The sequence below is a fragment of the Delphinus delphis genome, chromosome 11 (assembly GCF_949987515.2).
Source record: "Delphinus delphis chromosome 11, mDelDel1.2, whole genome shotgun sequence".
NCBI classification, from domain to species: domain Eukaryota; kingdom Metazoa; phylum Chordata; class Mammalia; order Artiodactyla; family Delphinidae; genus Delphinus; species Delphinus delphis.
Window position 1 is genome coordinate 43,138,938 of NC_082693.1, and position 21,561 is coordinate 43,160,498.

The following is a 21,561-nucleotide window of genomic DNA, read 5'->3' on the forward strand; positions in this document are numbered from 1 at the left end:
GAGCGAGTCTGAAGGAAGAGCTAGCAGTGTTTCCCAAAGCAACCGTGGACATCAGGGACCTAATGGAGGCTCTGGAATGCGGATTAGGGTAGGAGTCCGTCGAGAGCTGCCTGTGTTAAGGGCTAAAGAGACACAGCGCTCCCTAAAGGGAGTGCGAATTAAAGTTGCTAAATCCGGCCGACGATATCATGTGCCCTCAGCCCGGCCAATTGAAAATTAATAATCGCTTCCTCTGTTCCCCATGGAAACAACCCCTCCCCACTGACCCTCCCGCCCCATTTATTAGTGAGGTTTTGTTGTTTTATTGAGTGTTTAAACTGACAATCAAATACCTGCGCCTTCTGGCTGGACACCTTGCTTCCGCTAAGTAAGCTAGTACACTGATTGGTTAATACAGTAATAGCTGACACCTGGGAGCCCAATAACCCTCATTGTGGGCGGGATCTAATGAGGACTTAGGGCCAATCAGCGGCGGCGTTGTCTCTGCGGCTCCACGTCGGCACCAGCTGCGGGGCAAGATGGAGGCGCTGATTTTGGTAGGAGCTGGAGGGGCGGCCGAGATGCTGCAGAGGGGCCGGGAGTCGGGGTTCAGCCTGAGTGGGAGGGGATAGAAAGGGGAGTTCCGGGTAATCCTCGGGGTCCGGCCGTTCTGCCGGTCCCTGGAATAAGCGTGTGGCCTAGTGAAGGAGCTAAAGCCTCGGTTTAGAGTAGGAAGCTCTGCCGTGGAGAGGGCAGAGTCAGTGGAAAGTTGAAGGGAGCACATGGAGTCCTTAGGACACATAGTATCATGAGCGTACTGGATTGGGGTCCTTCAGATTCCCTCTGATTATGATCATTGTGGATGATATCCTGATTTGAATTTCCGCAAAACTCCAAACTCGCCTCAAATTGTCAGAATAGAGTGCAGGTGTTTGTCATCACAGGCTTCTCCTGGTAGTTGTCACAGTGTGACTCTCCGTTGATAATTCCCTGTCATATTCCTTCAAAAAACACGATTTTCTTCTTCGGCTTCCTACTATGTAAATTTGGCATCATGAGGAATCAGTATTCCATCAGAGTTCTGGAATACCTGATAGAGTCAGAATGGATTGTGGAATATTTTTCCTTATTCTCGACTCCTTATTCTGTTCTCCTTTCTCTCTTCATTTAAACTTTGCGAATTTTTATTGTAGGATCTGGGTTGCCCACTATTCCTCTAGTTATATAAGAATTTTGGTGGCTAAAGGGCGCCTTTTCGCTCCCCTGTCCATGTGATCCTTTTCTCTTGTTCAAAAAAATAAAATACTATTACCCTTTCTTTAGAACTGAACCAGAGCGTTTCTCTCAAAAATGCGCCCCCCCCCCTTTTTCAATTTGGGGATTTTAACATATATATATGTGGGAGTAGGAGTTTTGCTCCCAGCTCCTTCCTTTTTTTTTTTTTTTTTGCTCCCTCCTTAATTGAGTTGAACTCTAGGCCTTTTTTTTTTCCTTCAGCTCTTCACATGTACACACCCAGATCCTCATCAGGTAAAAGAGAATAACAGGTTTCAATTCCCCTCTTTCAAAATGACAAAGATAGGGATAATTCCTTCCCATCATATGGGTTGGTTAAGTCTAGGTAGAAAGCTTTTAAAATCTTATTAAAGACATTTTCTGTACCAAGCGGTTAACCAGTATTCTTTTTTTTTTGCACATGAATATTTATAGCAGCTTTATCACAATAGCTAAACAGTGGAAACAACTCAAATGTCCATCTCCTTCTGAATGGATAAACAAAATGTGGCATATCCATACAATGGAATACAATTTGGCAATAAAAAGAAAGAAAGCTCTGATACACGCTGCGACATGGATAACCTTGAAAACATATGCTAAGTGAAAGAAGCCAGTTACAAAAGACCACATAGTATATGATTTCATTTATATCAAATGTCTAGAATAGGCAAATGTGTAGAGCCAGAAAACAGATTAGTAATTGCCTAGTGCTAATGGGAGGAGAAGAGTGATGGGGAGTGATTGCTAGTGGGTATGGGGTTTCCTTGGGGTGATAAAAATGTTCTAAACTTAGATTATGGTGAGAGTTGCATAACTTTATGAATATACTAAATACAGTTGAATTGTACATTTTAAATGAGTAAATGGTATGTGAATTATATCTTTTTTTAATTTTTGAATTTAATTTGATTAATTTTTTTATACAGCAGGTGCTTATTAGTTATCTATTTCATACATATTAGTGTATATATGTCAATCCCAGTCTCCCAATTCATCCCACCACCCCCCACACCCCCCTCCCCCGCCATTAACCAGTATTCTTAACCAGTTAACAGACTGGGATAAATTCTAGGGAATTAGTTTCTTTGGAAGTTTAAGAAATTTTTAGACTGCCCCCTAGATCTGTTTAGAAGGGAGCCTGCCTAGAGGTAAAGGAGTGAGGGCGATATTACTTGAGGAGCCCTTTTAACAAGGGATTTGTGTGTAGTGCTGAACTGAGGGAGTTACATGTGAAAGTCTCTCACATTTTCTCTTACCTCAATTTTTGTCTCTGCTTCCTCAGCGAAGTCTGTTTCAACCTGCTTCTTCCTTATATCCATTTTAATCTATACCTAAGATGCTGCATTTACAGATCCTTGCTGACCTGGTCAGGTACCTCTGAAGTTTGCTCTAGAAACCTTACTGATTCTTTGTCATGAGGAACCTGTTCGATGGGGTAAGGGGAAACGAAGGTTTAGGGCAAAGGGCTTCCTCAAGGAAGCACAATCAAGACTAGGATTAGTTTTCGACTCCTAAGCCTCCCAGACCAAGTGTCTCTCTGATGTTATCTCATCATGGGCTTTCCACGTCTTCAGTATGCCAAATTGTACTTTCAGCTATCAGTTATATAAAGCTTTTGTTGGGGACAAAGTACCAATAGGTATCATTTCTTGTGCTGGTCACCAGAGTTCTTAGGATATTAAATTAGTATTTTCCTTCCTCTGTGTCAGCCCTTCCCAACGTGTGTGTGTGTGTGTGTGTGTGTGTGTGTGTGTGTGTGTGTGTGTGCTGTTTACTATTTTCAATATATTTTGGGCCCCCAATAAGAATTTATGTACCTTTCTCACCATTCCAGCCCTTCTCAACTGGAGTTCCTGGGGAGAATTAAGCCCTAATGCCCTAAGGCATCATTGTATGTAATGGATCAGCTTCTCTGTTTACACAGTGACACTAGTTTTGTACTATCCTTGGGAGAAGTGACAAAATAGTATTTAAATAATTTTCAGTATTCAGTGGTTCAGATGAGGAACCGTGGTTGAGAATCAGGTGGTATTTCCTAAATTTTTATTTCTCTTCTCACTACCCTCACCTACTGGCCCACGAAATTTCGCTCCATCTGGCTCACAATCACCCTTCCTTACTGTTCCTTTTTATCTCATCTGCTCTGTGTACTCAGCGGCATCCCCTAATTCCTAGGTCACCATCTTTGTTATGAAAAGTATAACGAATTCCCTGGATTTTACCTTAGCTCTCCGCTGAGCTAAAGAGTTTACTGTGCCTGGATAGTATTTAACAAAACACTCCTTAGAGTGGGCAGATACCTTCTAAAGTTCCTTTAGGCTTCCTCCTCTCACATTTCTGTTTCCTGGTTTGGCTGGCCCTCTGGGGAAACCTGATCAAAGCATATTCTTGTCTCCTCACCTCTACAAGACCCATAGCCACAGGATGTTTAGAAGAAGGGAAGAGTAAGCTAGAGGGGGGCAAGAAGAACCATCATTTGAAATTTGATCTGATTATGGGAATTTCTAAATGCCAATAGGTTCCCTTCATTTAGGTACTTTACAGTGGGTGGCGTTTCTTTCTTGAATTAGGTAACCCAGCCCTGCCTTTCAAGCAGATTTGTCTGATCTTTCTCGGGTCTCTTTTCATCTCCTTCCATTCCCAGTGCTTGATAATAATGCCCCCAGCCCGCATCTTTGGACTCAGCTTCCTCCTTTCCTGCTGTCTTCTGCTGGTACTCTCTTAGTTGTGAATAGAGAGGGATCTCTGCAGGTCACCATTCGCCATTAATAACCTATGGAATCTTAAAGATAATGACTTATCCCCTTCCTCCTTCCCCTCTTTACCCTTTTTTTCCTCAAAACTGAATTACTCTAGCAGTCTAGATCCTTACATCTTTCCTCATAGGTTTCATTTTTCCTAATCCTCTCTGGATTCACTTTCTGAGTGCTTTTCCAGTGCTTTTTGGACTAGACTTCTTAATTTTATTCTTACTCTCCCCTTAATAAATTTCTATCCTAAAACAATAACCAGATCCTGAATTCTAAGCCTCATTCAAAAATCAGGGCATCCAGAGTGCACGAGAGCATGTGTATGTGTGGAGGAAGAAACTGCAGAATACATCAGTGACTCTTAAAGGTTCATATGGCTCTGTGGCCTTTGCTTCCTGAATCATCTTAATGGGGCTTTTGTTAAATTCTTTTGGCACTAACAGTAAAGGTACTTGGCCTAAATGCCCCCTCCCCCTGCTCTGGGCAAAGGTATCAATTACATTAAGCCCCCAAAGCACTCCCATCTCGTTCCTGGCAGTCCCCTGTGCCCCTCTCCCAGCTGCGTCCTTGCCGGTGCCTGGCCCGTCCATTTCGTTAGGAGAAGCAATCTCCTCGTTCCTGCACTGTGGAGATATATTTCTCAGCTAGGGCGCGAGCAGTGCCAGCACTGCCCCCGGTGAGGTCCCTGGCAACCATAAAAATTTTTATTGTGATTATGTTGGTGTCGGGGTGTCCATCTGGGTTATTGCACACCTAGTTTAATTGATTGAAGTTTAATTTATTGACACTTCAAATTAAATGATCAGAATAAACTGTGCTGTTACTCTGGCCGGCTTGTTTTAATGGTTGATTGCTGGAAGCAGACCTCGGCTTGAACTAAAACCCCTAAAGAGCAATTGACGCTGCTTCTAACTCTCCCCATGTCCTGCCCTCCAAGAAGACCTCGTTATAGATTTCCGACGTATTTATATGTATTTTTTCCCTCTCCTTCACAGTGGTGGGAAAGAGTTGGTCCCCGGCAAGGTATAAATTATATCAGAGGTCTGGGGGAGCTGTCACACAGTCAAAAGAGGAGGAGGGGGCCTCCATGTGAAGAAAGCCAGACCCTTGAGAAGCCAGGTCTTCCCTGGGAGGCAGAGGATGAATGCAATTATCCAGATATTTGAGGGAGCCTAGTGGCAGATTTAGGGTCTTTTTCAGCTAGATACTTGCTACTGTTTTGTTTTTTTTTTTTGCATTACGCGGGCCTCTCACCGCTGTGGCCTCTCCCGTTGCGGAGCACAGGCTCTGGACACGCAGGCTCAGCGGCCATGGCTCACGGGCCCAGCCGCTCCACGGCATGTGGGATCCTCCCGGACCGAGGCATGAACCCGTGTCCCCTGCATTGGCAGGCGGACTGTCAACCACTGCGCCACCAGGGAAGCCCTACTGTTTTTTACTTTAGTCCATCACTATGACTTGGTTAGAGTCAGGTTACTGACAAGAAAACCGGTTATGGAAAGGGGAGCTAGAGAAGCAAATAAAGGATGGAATGGGTAAAGAATTAGTGCCTACCTACCCACTTCTGCTAGAGTAATTAGGAAGATGGAAGGCAGAGTGCCCATGGGCATCTGATGAAGCTGGATGAGGAGGTTGGGTCCATGCACATTATAAGAGATCCATACTGGCAAGGGCCCTCTCACATTCTGCCTCAGCTGATTCTGCACAGAATAGGCTTTTCCTCAGATCAGATTATTAGAGGAGTTCTCCTGTCCTTAGATTCCCTGGCCTGTGTCACCTCTTCCGGTGTTTGACTACCCTCACCTCTTCAGGAAGTCTTTCCTGTTGTGTAACCTAAGTCTTACATGCTGCAGATGAAGCCTACATCTCCTGTTTTGGCTTTTTAATATTCCCACTATTAAGGCAGATATCCCCATCCACAGCCAGTTGGCCTGGACAGCCCTGTCCACCAATTTTCTCCAACTCCTTTTCTACTATTTGTGTAGTTTTTAGAGGGAGGCTGAAACTAGGGGAGAGGAGAGCAGTTCTGTCTCGGGGGTTGGTTTGGGGGAGCAAGTAGACTGAAAGATGAACACAGAGGCTGTCAATTCAGTCTTTCAGAGACTACCTTTTTGTTTTCAGAAGCAGATGGAGGGTGGGGTGGGGAGTAAATTATGATACCCATCATGAGCAAGGACTCATCAGAAATAGATCTAGCCCCATTTGATTTTTCCCTTTGCTGCATGATATTTAAATGAGAGCTCTTGGATTATCAAACTGGGCAGGCAGGAAGTTCTAATGTTGCTCTCAGGCCTCAGGTGTGGAGTACTGTGATTTCTGCTTGTTCAGTTCATGTCTTCCCAGCAGTGCTCCTCGCTTTGTCCCCTCATTTCTGTAATTCTCTCATTTCCAGAATAGTTGAAGAATTAGGGACTGTGTGACCCCCTGGGCAAAAAATTCTCTAGCAGACAAGCTTTTGGAATTTTAAGAAAGGACCTGAGACTTTGCATTCCTGAAGAGCTTGAGGCCTGGTTATCTTTGTCCTGCCTGTCCCACGGCTGCGAAATTTAATACTGAAAGCTGGAGGGGTGTGGTGCTGACCTTAGCTCCCCCTGCTGGCTGTGTTAGTTTTCTCAATCATTTATTAATTTATGAAGGCCACACACATACTTCTTGAAGTCATTATTTGGTGCCTGGCAGAGGACAGGGGGTGATTTACAAAAGTATCACTCATTTCCCCCTTTTTTCCTCCCCTCCCTGCACTGTGTTTTTGTCTTCAGAGAGAATCTCATTTAATTCTAAACCTAGGTCTATGAACTCCTTGAAATCATAAAAATTTGTGAATGTGTATTTTTTCTGGTAACAAGGTCCATAGATTTCGTCAGCTTATCAAAGGGGGTCTGCTGTAACTCAGAAAAGTTATTAACTGATCTAGCTCAGGCCTCTCATTTCACTGATGAGAAAGCTGAGTCCCAGAGAAAGGTGGAACTTGAGTTAATGGCTGATGCAGACTATAACAAAGGAGTTTAGAGACATTTTTTCCTGTAGTGGCAGACTTCTGGTGACCATGCTTTCATGGTTTGTATCTGTGTCAGATAGGAAGATTCTTTCTAGGTGGCTCTTCCTGCCAACAGTTCTTCCTTCCTAAGACTTGTGTTCAGTTTCCTCTTAACCAATATTTGGTCTCAGGTCAGATGGGTAATGTTCTGTGGTACCTGTGGCTCCTATTCTTTCCTGAGCTGTGCTGCCTGAATCTCAGCAAACCCCTGGGTAGTATATGAAAACTGTCCTCTGGCAAAACCTTTGCCTAATTCTTCTTTTCTTTTCATCTGAAGTCCCCAGGCTTGTGGCTGGCAAATTGGAGCCCTCAATCCCAGAGGAGCTTTTCATTTTAAAGAAATTGGCACGGAATCAGGGAGCAAAATACCTGCTTAGCCATGTGGGGCTGGGAGTGGTGTCTAGAAATTTCTCTTGGTTTTGGTTTTGTCTTGGTTTTACTTTGTAAATCGGGTTGAGGGAAGAGCATCTTGTTTCTAGTTGATGGAGACCCATTGCCAAGCCAGGGTACTACTTTTTGGCATGGCCATAAAGATTTCTTTACAAGTGGGGAATGAACTTTCTAGGAATCTCAACCAGATTCTTACTTGTGTCCTTTCAGCTTTGTGGATAGCATCCTCTAAATCCACAAAGACTTCTTGGCTCCCTCCCTCCTCCTCCTCCATCCCCCACAAAGGATCAAATAAAATAATTAATCATAGGCCTCAAATATCCTGTCTACCTGCTCCAAACACTACCCTAGTCCTCTTCTGGTGGCGTATCATGATCTTACCCCAGAGTGTCCTCTTACTATATACATTGTGGATAGACTTAATTCAGTGCTTCTTCAGGGCCCATCTCTCCTAGATTGACTTACAAGACACACAAATAGAGAGCTTTTCTCCAGAGTTGCCTTTTTAATGTTTTTGCTAATGACTATAATCCTGAGGAAGCTGCAGGTCATCCGAAGGCCCACAGGGGGCAGCACGAGGAATGACTCTTCCCTTCTAGTCCTCTGTGTGCTGGGGTAGGGGATGCTGGGAGATGTTGATGTTTTTCACCAGGCTTCAGAAGCCCGTGATTGAGATAAGACTTGTTTGCAGCAGGCTCGTTGCTCATTCGGTGTTGTTTCAGCTCTCCTGAGGAGTCCAGTCTAGTTTTCTTGATAATAAAAATGGACATGAAAATCTATCCGAGCCACCCACCGTCCCAGACACCAGTCTGCCTGCACATCATTTCCAGGCACCATTAGCATTTGAGGTGAAGTTCTGTTATACACTCAGGCTGTGGCTCTCTGAAAGTCAGTGCATCACAGAACTTTGTCTCGAAAGCTTTCTAGCAGCTACCCATTTGGGAATGGGAGGGAAGAATAGACCTTTTAAATCCTTTGAACATGGTCCTAAGCTTGTAGTGTCTTTCTCAATAATCAGCGTTTAATGTGTTACAGGGTCAAGCCTAGTCCATTGTCCAGGAAGCCCATTTCTCAAGAGCTGGGAGTTATTTATAAACGTGCCCTTTGTGAAAAACTTAAAATGAAATTACATTATCAGTAATGGCTTCTGGGCCCTTTAAACTGGCTGGTTATGATATGAGAGGAACTCCAGGCCCTCCCCACTCCTGAGAGGTAAAGGTCCCAGGCTGAAGTGGAACCAGCTGCAGTCAGGAGGTGGCAGGAGAAGTAAAGGAGAAGCTGCCAGTTCTGGCTGTAGCAGAGTGGAGAATTAAAGCAGCATTTAAGCTCTTGCCTAAGTTCTCAGCTGTATTTAGTGTGGTCATTTCTTTGGAAGTTTGAAATGACCAGCCTTTTCTCTAGTGCCATCTTACCCTTTTCATACTTACGGTCCCTTCTGGTCTTCTCGTTGCCTGCCTTTGCCTGTATTTTATCCTTCCCAGGAAGATCCAGGTTTCTATTTTGGGGGTTTCCTTGATTGCGTCTTCTAGGAAGCCAGTGAAAAGAGCCAGGAGCAGGACCTAGGAATCTGTCTCTCTTTTTGCTGGCTGTTTTAGGCACTCTCTCACCCTGTTGGCCACAGAGGACTGTCTGACTGTCCTAGTTGGCTGGTGGCCATAAGGTTTTTTTTTTTTTTTTTTTTTTTTAATTTTTTGGCTGTGTTGGGTCTTCATTGCTGTGCGCGGGCTTTCTCTAGTTGCAGTGAGCAGGGGCTACTCTTCGTTGCAGTACGCGTGCTTCTCATTGCGGTGGCTTCTCTTGTTGCAGAGCATGGGCTCTGGGCGCACGGGCTTCAGCAGTTGTGGCACACGGGCTCAGTAGTTGTGGCTCGCGGGCTCTGGAGCACAGGCTCAGTAGTTGTGGCGCACAGGCTTAGTTGCTCCGTGGCATGTGGGATCTTCCTGGACCAGGGCTCGAACCCATGTCCCCTGCATTGGCAGGTGGATTCTTAACCACTGCACCACCAGGGAAGTCCTGCCGTAAGGGTTTTTCTTTGCTTTGGGATCCCATCCTTTCTAGAGATGCCAGACTTTGTGGCTGCAGGCACGAGTTACCTGCGCCAGATCAATGCCCGGCTTCAACCATTGGGAAGCTCTCTAAGGTTGCTGTGAATGCGGATAGCGAAACAGAGCCAAAGATTTCCAGGGAAAATGTTGTGGGAAAAATGATTTCTTCTAAATTTCCTTCCTTATGGACTGCTTTTCCTCTGTTAAGAAAATTCATTCCCATGACTGTCTCCCTGTTGGTGAATCGAGGATCCAAGTTGCTATAGAACTGAGCTTGCTTTATGGGAAGATCTTTCTGTGGGGAATTAGGAGTTAGGAAAGCTGCTTTATCTGTGACTTTTTAGATGAGACTCTAGAGGACGTCCTTCTGCTAGACAGAGTCCCTTAGTTTGAGAGAGTGTTCCATAGAGTAATATGTGTAGCATGGGCAGCTTTAAGGAATGTCTGTCAGAGGAGGATGACTTGGTAGTAATATCACCCAAAATGGCCACACCAAAAAATCTACCTGTACGTGGATGTCTAATTATAAGAATCCCCTAGATGCTTACTGCATCAATAAATTTCTACTTTACTCTCAAACTTCATTTATTCTCATAATCATTCAATAAATATTGAGAGTTTAGTATATGTCAGGCATTGTTCTGGACACTTGTAATAAATCAGTGAAAGAAACAAAAATTTCTGTCCTCAAGAATCCAAGTGGGGAAAGCTTACCTTCTTTATCACCCTGTTCTCAAAAGACTGGGTTCCCTTTACTCTCATTCTTAACTTCTTGAGCTAAGGTTGGTTCTTTGCATGGAACCATAAACCTCCTGGAGCCTTATGGGATAGTTTACCTTTGTAGAGGCTGCAGATCCTTGGCAGTGAATCTTTCCTGATCACCTTTGGGTCTTCGTTAAACATACGCTCGGAGAATATGTTTGGCCCTGTGAAGGCTGTGGGTTTCCTAAGTAGGGCCAGGAAACGGAGGTAGCAAAGCAACACTCTTGTCTCAAAGCACGGGAGAAGGATATCCACGGTAAGTAACGCTGATGAGAAAGTCGAGGAATGTGAGCCTGCAGACACCTTCCGTACACATCCCACGGGCTCCCTTCCCTTCCTCTTCTTCCTTTCCTGTTACCTGGTTCCCTGGAAGTTGCCGGAGTGAAGGAGCTTTTGCAAAGTGATATGCTTTGAGTTTTAGTGTAACTGTTAAGGCTGAGACTCTGATTTCTTTTTCTTTTCTTTTTCTTTTTTTTGTGGCTATGCCACACAGCATGCAGAGTCTTAGTTCCCCGACCAAGGATCAAACCCGTGCCCCCTGCAGTGGAGGCACGGAGTCTTAACCACTGGACCGCCAGGGAAGCCCCTGATTTCTTTATGGAGCCAGTTTCCTCAAAGGTTGCTTTTTGGTTGTGAAAGAACACTCCACCCCTGCTCCTTGTCTCCAGGCTCCAGAGTGTTTCTTAGACGGAGCCTCTTCTTACTGCTTCTTAACTACCACAAATTCAGATTGCTTTTTGTCTTGGCAAGTTACGTGGTGGTCGTCAGGGTATAGTAGAGGAGTTGAGCTCCTAGGGGAAGTCTTGGAAGATGGATGTCTCTCTGGGCTGCATTCAGAACTGGTGTGTCTGTGTGTGAGTGTGTGCGTGCACGCGTGCTTGTTTCCATCTGCTCAGTGTGTGGGTGGTTTAGGTAGGGAAGGCTTTCTTTATACCTCTGCATTGCTACTGCATCGGGACTGCAGGAACTTCCAAGTACACTAGGGCAGTCAATGCTATTTTCAAAAAGCCTCGTGCAGTGCCTATTAATTAATCTGGTTACATTCCACATTCCATACCCACCTGTGCCTGGGAGACCAGGGAGGGAGAGTAATTTGGAAAATAACTGTAGCATAATATTTGGAAATAACAAATATTAAGCCCTCTGTGAGTCTGGCTCATAGAAATTGTTTCTCTGGTGCTGCTTTGGGTCCTTTGTTGAAATGTCTCCTCCCTCAATTCAGTTCATTTACCACTTGGTCATTCTCAGTGGGAAATGTCAAACTCTAACCAGGTTGGGATAGGGGACCTACAGAGGCACCTCTGTATCCCCTTGCAGCCCCAGTGGGGCCAGGGGAAGGTATCTGGTTTGCTAATGGTGGCAAGAGCCTTCAGGACTGAAGGTATGTTCATATCTCTTCAGGAACCCTCCCTGTATACTGTCAAAGCCATCCTGATTCTGGACAATGACGGAGATCGACTTTTTGCCAAGGTGAGATTCCCTTTCAGATTAGTTTAGGAGCAAAGACAGACTTTTTCTGAGCTTTGGATCTTGGGACTGGCCCTATTAACTCATATTCACCCACACATAATTTTGAGAATTCTTCCATCTACCTCTGACTACTCCAGATAAAACCTAAACTGCTCCTGTCTCTTAGTTGCCCTGCTTCCCTACTTGCCATCCTTAGACTTTGTCATCAACATCAGAACAGAAAAAAACTTTGGAACCTTGGTTTCTGAACAAAGCAGTGTCTAGATGTGAGAAGCAGCCTGCCCATGCCCATCACTCCTGTCCCTTTCTCTTCTACCTCATCATCCTGCCTGGGTTTTTCCAGGGAATTCTCTTGCAGCTCCAGGGTTCCAGTCCTAGGTCTCCAGTCACCACCAAGCTTGTTACCTGCTGAGTTCCCCAGTGGGATGTTCCTAACTTTGGATCTATTGAAAGAGAGGAGAAAGGACACCCGTCTCCTCTCCCTCCGTATTCTCCCCCTCCTGGAGAAATTTTTTCTGTCCCTGGTGGATTAACTCCGGGCGAGCATAGCATAAATCAATCAGCAGGTAGAGATTAGTTCAGAATTCACCAGCTGTTCCTCCCTGTAATTGGATGTAACTATGCAGGACACCTTTTGAAACAGTTATCCAGTTACTAAATGCCAGGCCTGTTATAGGTCTTCAGCTGACTGCAGCGGATTAGCCCCTAAAGAGCAGAGCGATTTAGCAGCCTGCATCTCCACCCCCTTGCCAGGGAGAGCTTGCGAGTGGGCTCCACAGTGTGTTAGCTTGCCTCCCACTTCTTCCAGTTTACTGGAAAGGAAGCTAAGATACAGGAGATCAGAGAGCACAGGCAGGGCTTGCCCTTCCTTAGAGGAGGTTTTTGCAGCCCTTCCCCATTCCTCAGCTCCGCACAGTGAGGGCCTGGTGCCTTTTGTGTTCTCTAGCAGTGCTCCCTGACCTGGGGTGGCGCCTGGGAATGGCCTCAGGGTTGCTGCCCTAGAATGTAGATGGGGCAGAGCCTCATCACAGGGCTTCCAGGCCTCTTGCCCTTACGGTCTGAGAACCGTGAGGCGGGGTGGCTTGTAGCATGGTCCTTAAAAACCTTGTTTTGTATCCAATTACTTGCGGCCCATTCCCTGCCTCTGTAGTTCTCCCTTCTTCGTGTCAGTATTTCTCCCTCACCCCACGCCTTGAAGGAGAGAAATCCAAGATCCAGGGCAAAACAGTCGCTAGTCATTCTGGGCTCCCAGCTCTAATGACCCAACCCATCTCCTTTCCCTCTGACCAGTACTATGACGACACCTACCCCAGTGTCAAGGAGCAAAAGGCCTTTGAGAAGAACATTTTCAACAAGACCCACCGGACTGACAGTAGGTCGTCTTCCTTTCACTACTCCCTGCAGTGGGAGAGCCACAGCGGGAAGGGGGCGGCGGCGGGCGGCGGAGGAAGGGCGAAATGACTCTGCCTCTTCCTTCTCTTTCTTCCTCCTCCCCTCATGTAATAAACTCTTCAGCAATGTAATGGGGAGGTGAGCGTACCCCACGCGGGAATACCGCGCTAGAAGGCTGGCTGTTAGCTCCCTGTCTAGCCCCCGGATTTATGGGCCTCACTTGACAAGTTTAACTGCAGCTCTGCTTGTTGTACCGCGTCCATTAGGGCAGGGAAATGGAAGTCTGTAAAGGTGACCGCTCTGCATTTCCACCTCCGAAGGATTGACTAGTATCCTGTCTCGTACACAACGAGGGAAATAAGGCTACTGGTGGCTGGGGGGCAGGAGCAGTTAGAGGAGAAGATACTTAGACTCCCCCAAGTGTACACTTGCCGCCCTCTGCTACCACCCAAAAAGAAAAAGCAGGTCCGCTTCAGTCTTTGGGGGTCGTTAAGACCTGCCTCACCTCAGCCCCACACAGCTGGATACCTGGAGTTCATGGTAACTCCCTCTTTCCTACTTCTTTGCCTCAGGCCACCCACCGTTTCCACCTTTGTCCCCCCCACAGGTGAAATTGCCCTCTTGGAAGGCCTGACAGTGGTATACAAAAGCAGCATCGATCTCTATTTCTATGTGATCGGCAGCTCCTATGAAAATGAGGTGAGAATCCCCACCCCTCTTTGCTGTCTCTGCTCTCCCTTCCTGAACCTCCGGCAGGACCTCCTGACTGGTTCTGGGCCCTAGGACTGCCGCGTCCCTGTGTCCCTCTGGCGTCGACTGGCTAACGCAGTTGTCGGAGATCCCTGTCAGCCTCACAGACACGGCTGAGCACCTGAATCAACCTAGAGTGGAAGCTTTCCCAGATTCCTGTGTCCATGTAGGACACACCGTCTGTGTTTTGATCCATACTATCTATGTTTTGATCCGTACTAACGTATAATGTCAATGGCCTTCCCCGGATGGTGTTTTTGAGATGGATTTCTGAGGTGTGGTCAGGGTTCAGGGGATGCTTGCTCCTGCTGTGAAGGGTCCACACCTGACTGAGTTTGGGTCAGTTAGGCAACATTGTGGGTCACGTCAAAGCCATACGTTCTGAGTGGCTCTCTGAAGACTGTGGGTGTAGTCCTAACCTGCTTCCTAAACTCAGGAAAAGCTATTTACCTCAGGTCACAACTTCTAGGAGAGCAGATAGGTAAAAATAAGCCCCTACTTAATTTGAGGCAAAAGTCAAAGTTGGAGAGAACCAACTTTTCCTGAGTTCTTATTGCTGTAAGTGCTTTGTAGAATACATTGTTATTTAACCTTACAGCACTTCGATGAGTTTTGGGCATTAGTGCCCCTGTTTTATAGGTGAGGAAACTAAACCTTGAGGAACCATATGAAATTACTTACATTTGACCACTGTTGGACTACAAAAGTGGCAGTTTCATGTGGTTCAAACTGACAACTTTCCCAGGGTCACACATCTAGATATGGCTCGGCTGGGATTTAAGCCCAGATCTGCCTGACTCCAAAGTCCATTCTCTTTTGACAGCAGTCTGACCTCAGCTATTGCTTGGTTAATGATTTTTCTACCGAAGACATAGGGTAACACACATACGGTTGGTAAAGACATGAAGAAGACTGCGACAGGAAAGTTCTGTTTGAACAGTCTGGTCAAAGAGAGACCTAAAATTATGGAGTCATGAAGCAGAATTTATTTCTGTGGGAAGCCACGGGTCGTCTTCCTGTTTTACTCTCACTTCCACCTTATGCTGTTGGTCGTTTGTGAAGGCCTGTGTCTTTTGATGCTTAATGAGTTAGAGGGCTTTGTTTTCAGGTAGCAGCTTTCAGGGCCTTAAACCTTATCCTCCTGCTTCTTCTGTCTCCAAACAGCTGATGCTCATGGCTGTTCTGAATTGCCTCTTCGACTCACTGAGCCAGATGCTGAGGTGAGCAGGCCATTCTTGACATCTGTTTGCGAGAGACAGTCACTGTTCTTCAGGTCCAGGGATTTGTGGGGGATGAGCAGAGGCTCTGGGGAGTTGATTTACCTTGAGAAGTCGGGCTTATTATTTCAGAGTAATTTGCACTGATGGGGAGGACTGGATGGGAGAGTGTGTTACTCCTGTGGAATAGTTCTCCTGAGAAAAGGGACTGGGAGGGAGCAGAATCTTTGCCTCTGTGCCTACTCTCGCATCCCCCAGTGGCTCTGTCAGAGTTCCAAGCACGCTCAAGGTGCCTTCCCGGGCTTCATTCTTTACATTCGAGGTAGAGAAAGGGCAAGCATTGGGAAATGTCCCAGATGCAACACCAGCACCCTGGGAACGGAGGCAGCACTCACAGTTTTTCACGTCTGGCCCTTAGTTTTTCCTTCTAGAGAGCAGGAAGAATGTGCCTTTTACCGTCTCCTCCCCATCCACCTCCCCTCCAGCCCTCTGTTCCCCATGCAGGTGGGCAATAGAAGAGAGACGAGATACTTTTCCTGAAAACATCCAGGGCTCCCAAGTGAACCCAGTACAGACAGCCATCCGGACAGAGCAGAACAGCAGGCACTCTCAGCCCCACAGAATCAGCAGGGTGAATGGCTCAGATTTCCTCAGGAAGGGGATGATTTATTTCTTAGCCAGGTGATGGAATAGACTTCATTTCGGTGATCTAGTGAAAGAGTCAAACTGACGGATGTGACTGGCCATATGCACCAACCACCAGATCTGAGGCTGGTGGAGGCCGGGCCCTGGCAGTTCCCAGCCCCCTAGCTGGGCTTCTTTTCAAGGCCTGAGCAGAGCTGGGGGAGCTGGTGGTAGGAGCAGAGAGAAGCTTGGAAGGCTTATCAGAGCTTGAGTGCAAACAGAGTTTGCACTCAGCCCCTCCTCACCTCCCGCCACCTCTAGATTGAGTTTTAGCTCTGTGTGTTCCCTCTTTTCCACCCACTGATGTCAGTGTTCATGAGCAATGTTGTGAGCAGCATCCTGGCAGGTAGGAAAGAAACAATAGCTCTGGAAATCAGCCCTTGAATAGTCAGAAGTTGACTGTATGTATATTTTGAATCTCTTTCCTGGCATCCCTGATCGTTACTCAGCAAATAAGAGTAGGAAGGGGGGCCTTCCCTGGGGGCGCAGTGGTTGAGAGTCCGCCTGCCGTTGCAGGGGACACGGGTTCATGCCCCGGTCCGGGAAGATCCCACATGCCGCGGAGCGGCTGGGCCCGTGAGCCGTGGCCGTTGAGCCTGCGTGTCCGGAGCCTGTGCTCCGCAACGGGAGAGGCCACAACAGTGAGAGGCCCGCATACCGCAAAAAAAAAAAAAAAGAGTAGGAAGGGAGTTAGAATGGGTTAGTCAGAAAGTGCTTATTTACTTCTTTGTGTGGTTCGTGGAGACACATATTGGTCTAGTTTAGGCTCCCCAGCTCAGACAATGTCCTAGGATCCCTTTCACACTCAGGCTGGGTTTTCTCTTCTCTCGGGGACTCAGGAAAAACGTAGAAAAGCGAGCTCTGCTGGAGAACATGGAGGGGCTCTTCCTGGCTGTGGATGAAATCGTAGACGGAGGGTGAGTGCTCTGACCTCCCTGGACCTCCCTGGATCTGGGATGAGGGGTGGGGCCACTGCCCCTGTCCGAAGGCAAGTGGGCCGAGTGACCAGTTTCCCCACACTAAGTTGGTTCTTCAGGACAGAGTGAACAATGGTCTCTTCTTTGTCTTTTCAGGGTGATCCTGGAGAGCGATCCCCAGCAAGTGGTACACCGGGTGGCGTTAAGGGTAAGCAGGACTGTCTCCCCCCTACATCCCCCATCTACTCACCCTCCAGGGCCAGACCTGCTAAATGATCTAAGGGTTGGGGCTTGTAGAATACATACTTGTGGAATACTGTCTCCTTCCCTTTCAAATTCTCATTGTCTCAAAGAAGGGAAGCAGGAGGAATATATTTCTGCCCCTCACCTGGTACCTAGCATCTCATACAGTCTGCACAGAGTGGACATTTAATACATACTTATTAAATCAAAGATGAAATAAAGGGAACTTCAATATTGATGGTTCTGAAACGATAAAGGAATTTGAGGTTGGCTTCTTCTTCCTGTGGGGATGAATCCCAATTACCTGAGGCAGAGGAATGTCTTCCTTGTCTTTTAAAGTCTTTTAGGACTGAGAACAGTACCTCTCCGTCAGGAAGTACTTATTTGCCAGAACCTCTGTCCTCTTTGGTGCTAGTGGTAGCAGAAAGAGGCCACTGAGTTAACCAGAGAAAGCTCCGAGTCAGCTGGGTGCAGAGAGAGCCTGCCAGCAAATTGTAGGGGTGCAGAGATGCCTGAGCAAAGCCAGTCTCTCCATTCACAGAATGTCTCGGCTCTGACCTCCACAGAGTGAAGGCTGACAGTGCCGGGTAATGGGAAATCTTCTCCCTTAACTGCCGTGGGCTCCATTTGCATAGTTTAATCTTCTCCTCTAACATATGTCTCTATGTGGCAAGAGAGAAGGTCCCCCCCCACCCCACCCCCCACCGCCTTCACCAACTCCCTCCTTCCCCTTCTCAGGCTGCTGTTGCAGCAGTTTATTTCTTCAAATTAACATGCTGTTGTTACCATCAGGCCTTGCGGGATCCATTAAACTACCCTGGGCTCCCCCTTATCCTCTCCCTAGTGATATTGATATTCGGGGAAGGTCTTCTCTGACTAGGGAATCTGGTCTCCCATCCCCAAGTTGAGGATCAGACAACCTGCTGATTACCTGGAATGGAATAAATCTTTTAAGAAGTCCTCCTGCCTTAAAACAGAAGATGGATGAAATGACCCTTTTTTGCTCAACAGTCCCTCTGGCCAAGTAAAACTGTGGCTGTACTAACTAGTCCCTAGGAGGGACTGAGAAGGTTAGGGCATGTGCCCTTTGCTTCAGTTTAAAGGACCACCTCTGGGCTTCCCTGGTGGTACAGTGGTTGAGAGTCCGCCTGCCGATGCAGGGGACACGGGTTCGTGCCCCGGTCCGGGAAGATCCCGCATGCCGCGGAGCGGCTGGGCCCGTGAGCCATGGCCGCTGAGCCTGCGCGTCTGGAGCCTGTGCTCTGCAATGGGAGAGGCCACAACAGTGAGAGGCCTGCGTACCGCAAAAAATACATAAATAAATAAAATGACATTAAAGGACCACCTCTTCCTTCTCCATTGTCCCACCTCAGTCAGGTCTTACTCCAGCTTTCTTCCACGCTGAATGCTTGTCTCTCTGTGCCATAGGGAGAAGATGTCCCCCTTACGGAGCAGACCGTGTCTCAGGTATGACTTTCTTCCTTTGTCCTCTCCAGATGGACTGGGTCACTAAAGAGGCTAGCGTGGTATTCCACGCCAACCCACCAAGCCTGAATTCAGGAGACTAGAGACTGAAGACATATCTTCTTGGGCTCCCTCCTAGTCCGGAAAACTGGGGCTCATATAGCCCACCGCTCCCTACCCCACTCCAACTCCTATCCGTTTCCTATGAGCAGTAGGCTGTCAGCCTTGCTCTGTACCCTTCAAACCCTCCCTGCCTGATGCCTCGTTCAGTGATTTATTCCCCAGCAGAGGCTTGCCTTAAGCAGACGATCTGTGTGCGTGCACACACACACACTCTCTGTCTTTCTCTTATTATTCAAATGAGGGCTAAGCTGGAAGTGCACATTCTAGAATATGCAGGTTTTGCAGATCGATCTTGCTACTTTGCAGAGATTGTCTACCTGATGCGGAGTGGGGCCAGGGAGGGATTCTGTTTTCTACCCACTTGGAATTCTTACCAAGAGGTCCATCTGGATGTGGTAAAAGTCTCCCCCTACCACCCCACTTCAGCATATGTCCGGTAACCCCCAGTTTTTTTTCTTTCCTCCCAGGTATACCTCTTCTCTCTTCATCCCCCCAGTGGACTTGAATTTTTTTGGAATTTCCCAAACTGATAGTCCTCTAGGGCCTTAGAGAGCTTCTTCCCATCCCTCTACCCTTGGGGATTTTCTATTTGCCAGTCTTCTAAGGACAGGGAAGGCAAGTGAGGGGAAGGAGAGCCCCGTCCCCCCACCCCCACCCCCCAGCAAGCCCCTCAATGCCACCCTTGTCCCTGCAGGTGCTGCAGTCAGCCAAAGAACAGATCAAGTGGTCACTCCTTCGGTGAAGACCCCACTGTTCCTGGCTCCTCACCCCCTCAAAAAATCCACATGTCTGCTGTGACTTCTCATCCAGCCCCCCAACTGATGCTCTCAGGGTCATCTCGGGGATAACAGGGATCCTTAAATCTCCATCCTGTCTGTGGTTGCCCCCTCGCAAACCCGTATACGCTTCCCGTTCCTTCTCACTCCTTTTTGCAGTCCTGGGAGTAAAGCTCTCAGCAGATTTGGACACAGGGCAGGGGGAGCACCCTCTTCCTTGCTCGACTGGATTATACTCCCATGCTCTCCTATCCCCCATATTTTCTCCTCCGCTTCTGTGCCCTTTGCTGCAGCTACACTTCAGATCAAAGCAGGAGAAAGAATGTGCTGAGTGTTTTCCTCCCTTTGCTTTTACCCGGCCTTCATCCCAACAGTCCATATGTCCAGCAAGGGGAGAGAGAGAGAATTCTTTTCTATAGAAGGAGTGCGGGTGGGGAGAGGCAGATGAAGTCTCAGCCACAGCCCCGCTTGCTGGACTCGGTATTTTCTCCCATTCCTTCTTACTGCCCAGGCCCCCAGCCTTGGAAAAAAGATTGGGAACAGCTCATAGTCAGGGGACCGAGTGGAAGGAGCAGTGATTAAATTTTATTGGACAGGGCTTATAAAATTCTGTATTTCAGACACAGCTGCATTTTTTACCCTGATCCTGGCTTATAGCTTCAAAACTGCTGTGGTCTGTGAGTGTTCGGTGTGGGAGTGTCTGTCTCTCAGTTTGATACCTTAACTTTCCACCTTCACTACCCGTGCGAGCTCTGCCTGGCTTGCCCTGTCTGTGCTCTGGAGCAAAGCCAGTCCGTGATCTAAAACTCCATTCCAGTCTTGGGAAGAAGAGTTTCTGCTCAGAACTGGGGACAGGGTGGAATTTATGACTTGGGCCTCTGGGCTCTTGCAGTCCCCTTCTCTCTCCCACATGCACCTCACTCCTCTGCCTTGGGTCTGCGTTCTCTGCTGCTTAACCCTGTCCACTCTCTGCCTCAGCCTTACATCCAGGCAGTAGGTCTGGGCGCCTCCCTTCCCTAGGTCGCTGAGAGAGGTGCCTTTCTTCAGAAGACCTTTGGGATTTGGATTTCCCCAGGAAGACAGAGGATGGGACACCCACTGTTGGGTCATCTCTCCCCTTGACCCAAAACTTCCCACAAAAATGTCTCAGGAAACCTTCCTGAGACTTAGCGTCCTGCCCGCACCCACCAACTGCCGGTTCTCCAAGGGGGCGGGTAACTGGGCGGGTAACTGGGCATCCTGGACCTGGAGGGGCATTTTTGTGGAAGAGATGTGCGGAGTCAGCATGATAGCCACCTTCATATACTGCTCTGCGCAGAGAGGAATAAAACATTTCTTTTTCCAAACTGCCTTTGTGTGATGTTTCCATTCCTCTTCCTCTCTTCTCGGCAGCTGCTCCTATTCCTCTAAACAGCCCCCCCCACGCCCGCTCCCCCTCTTGTAATATTCCTTCCCTCCCACCTCAGAGAATCCCCAGCATTCTGCCCCCCCGCCCCCCATCCCTAATTTACGGGGCTCTTTGCCTCCTTGGCATCTCCCCGGCCACTCGCCTGGAAATCGGCGCCAGGGGTGGGGTAGGGATGGTATTTTCTCAGTGGGAGTCCCAGGGAACTGAGTGCTACCCCACCACCCCCGAAGCCAGCTGCCTGCGCCCGCCTCAGCCATTAGTAACCTGGAGACGCGCACCTGCGTGGGGGCCGCCTGCAGCCCCGGCGCCCTCCCTGCACCTCCCTCTCCCGCTCCGAAATGGCGCTGAGCGGGTTATTTATCGGAGCCAGTGGTGCTCCAGAAGGTCAGGACAGTGGTGTAAATAACCTCTCCTCGCCATTTCCCCGTCCTTCCAGAGCCTGCTCCCCTCCCCCTCCTCCACCTTTCTTCGCACAAATGAATGTGGCTGGGCTGGCGCGGAGCCTGGCCCTGCATCTTAATGGGGCGGTGAGCTCACAAGATGGATTTAGCTGGGGGTTTTATGGTTGCCGCGGCGACAGGAGAATGCTTTGGTTTTCTTTACCCCTTCCCCTGCAGGATTTGAAGCAGAGGGGGAGCGTGGGGAGCCCTTCTCTGCACTGCAGTCTGAAGGGTCTCTGTCACCTCTACTGCTTGTGAGGTAGGCCTGTTAATTCTGGGGTTAGGCAAGAGGGACTGCATTAGGACCTTAGATAGGAAAGGATGAGGGAAGAAAGGCAACCAGAGGGGGAAGGCTCTCCAGCGTCAAGGCATGAAACCTACAGTTGTCCAGTCTCGCCTGCTGTTTGAGAACCTAGCAATTCAGTTCAGCAACTGT

The 21,561-nt window shown here is 48.0% G+C and overlaps 1 protein-coding gene across 1 annotated transcript; it reads left to right on the plus strand.

The window, feature by feature from the left end:
• The first annotated feature begins 490 nt into the window (after positions 1–490).
• Positions 491–20,617, plus strand: COPZ1 (COPI coat complex subunit zeta 1). Its single transcript, XM_060024913.1, has 9 exons — positions 491–536; positions 11,643–11,711; positions 13,002–13,083; positions 13,711–13,802; positions 15,018–15,073; positions 16,594–16,671; positions 16,828–16,879; positions 18,343–18,381; positions 19,196–20,617. Exons 1-9 carry the CDS (start codon positions 519–521, stop codon positions 19,241–19,243), a joined length of 534 nt encoding a protein of 177 aa, XP_059880896.1. The 5' UTR covers positions 491–518; the 3' UTR covers positions 19,244–20,617.
• The last annotated feature ends 944 nt before the right edge of the window (positions 20,618–21,561 follow it).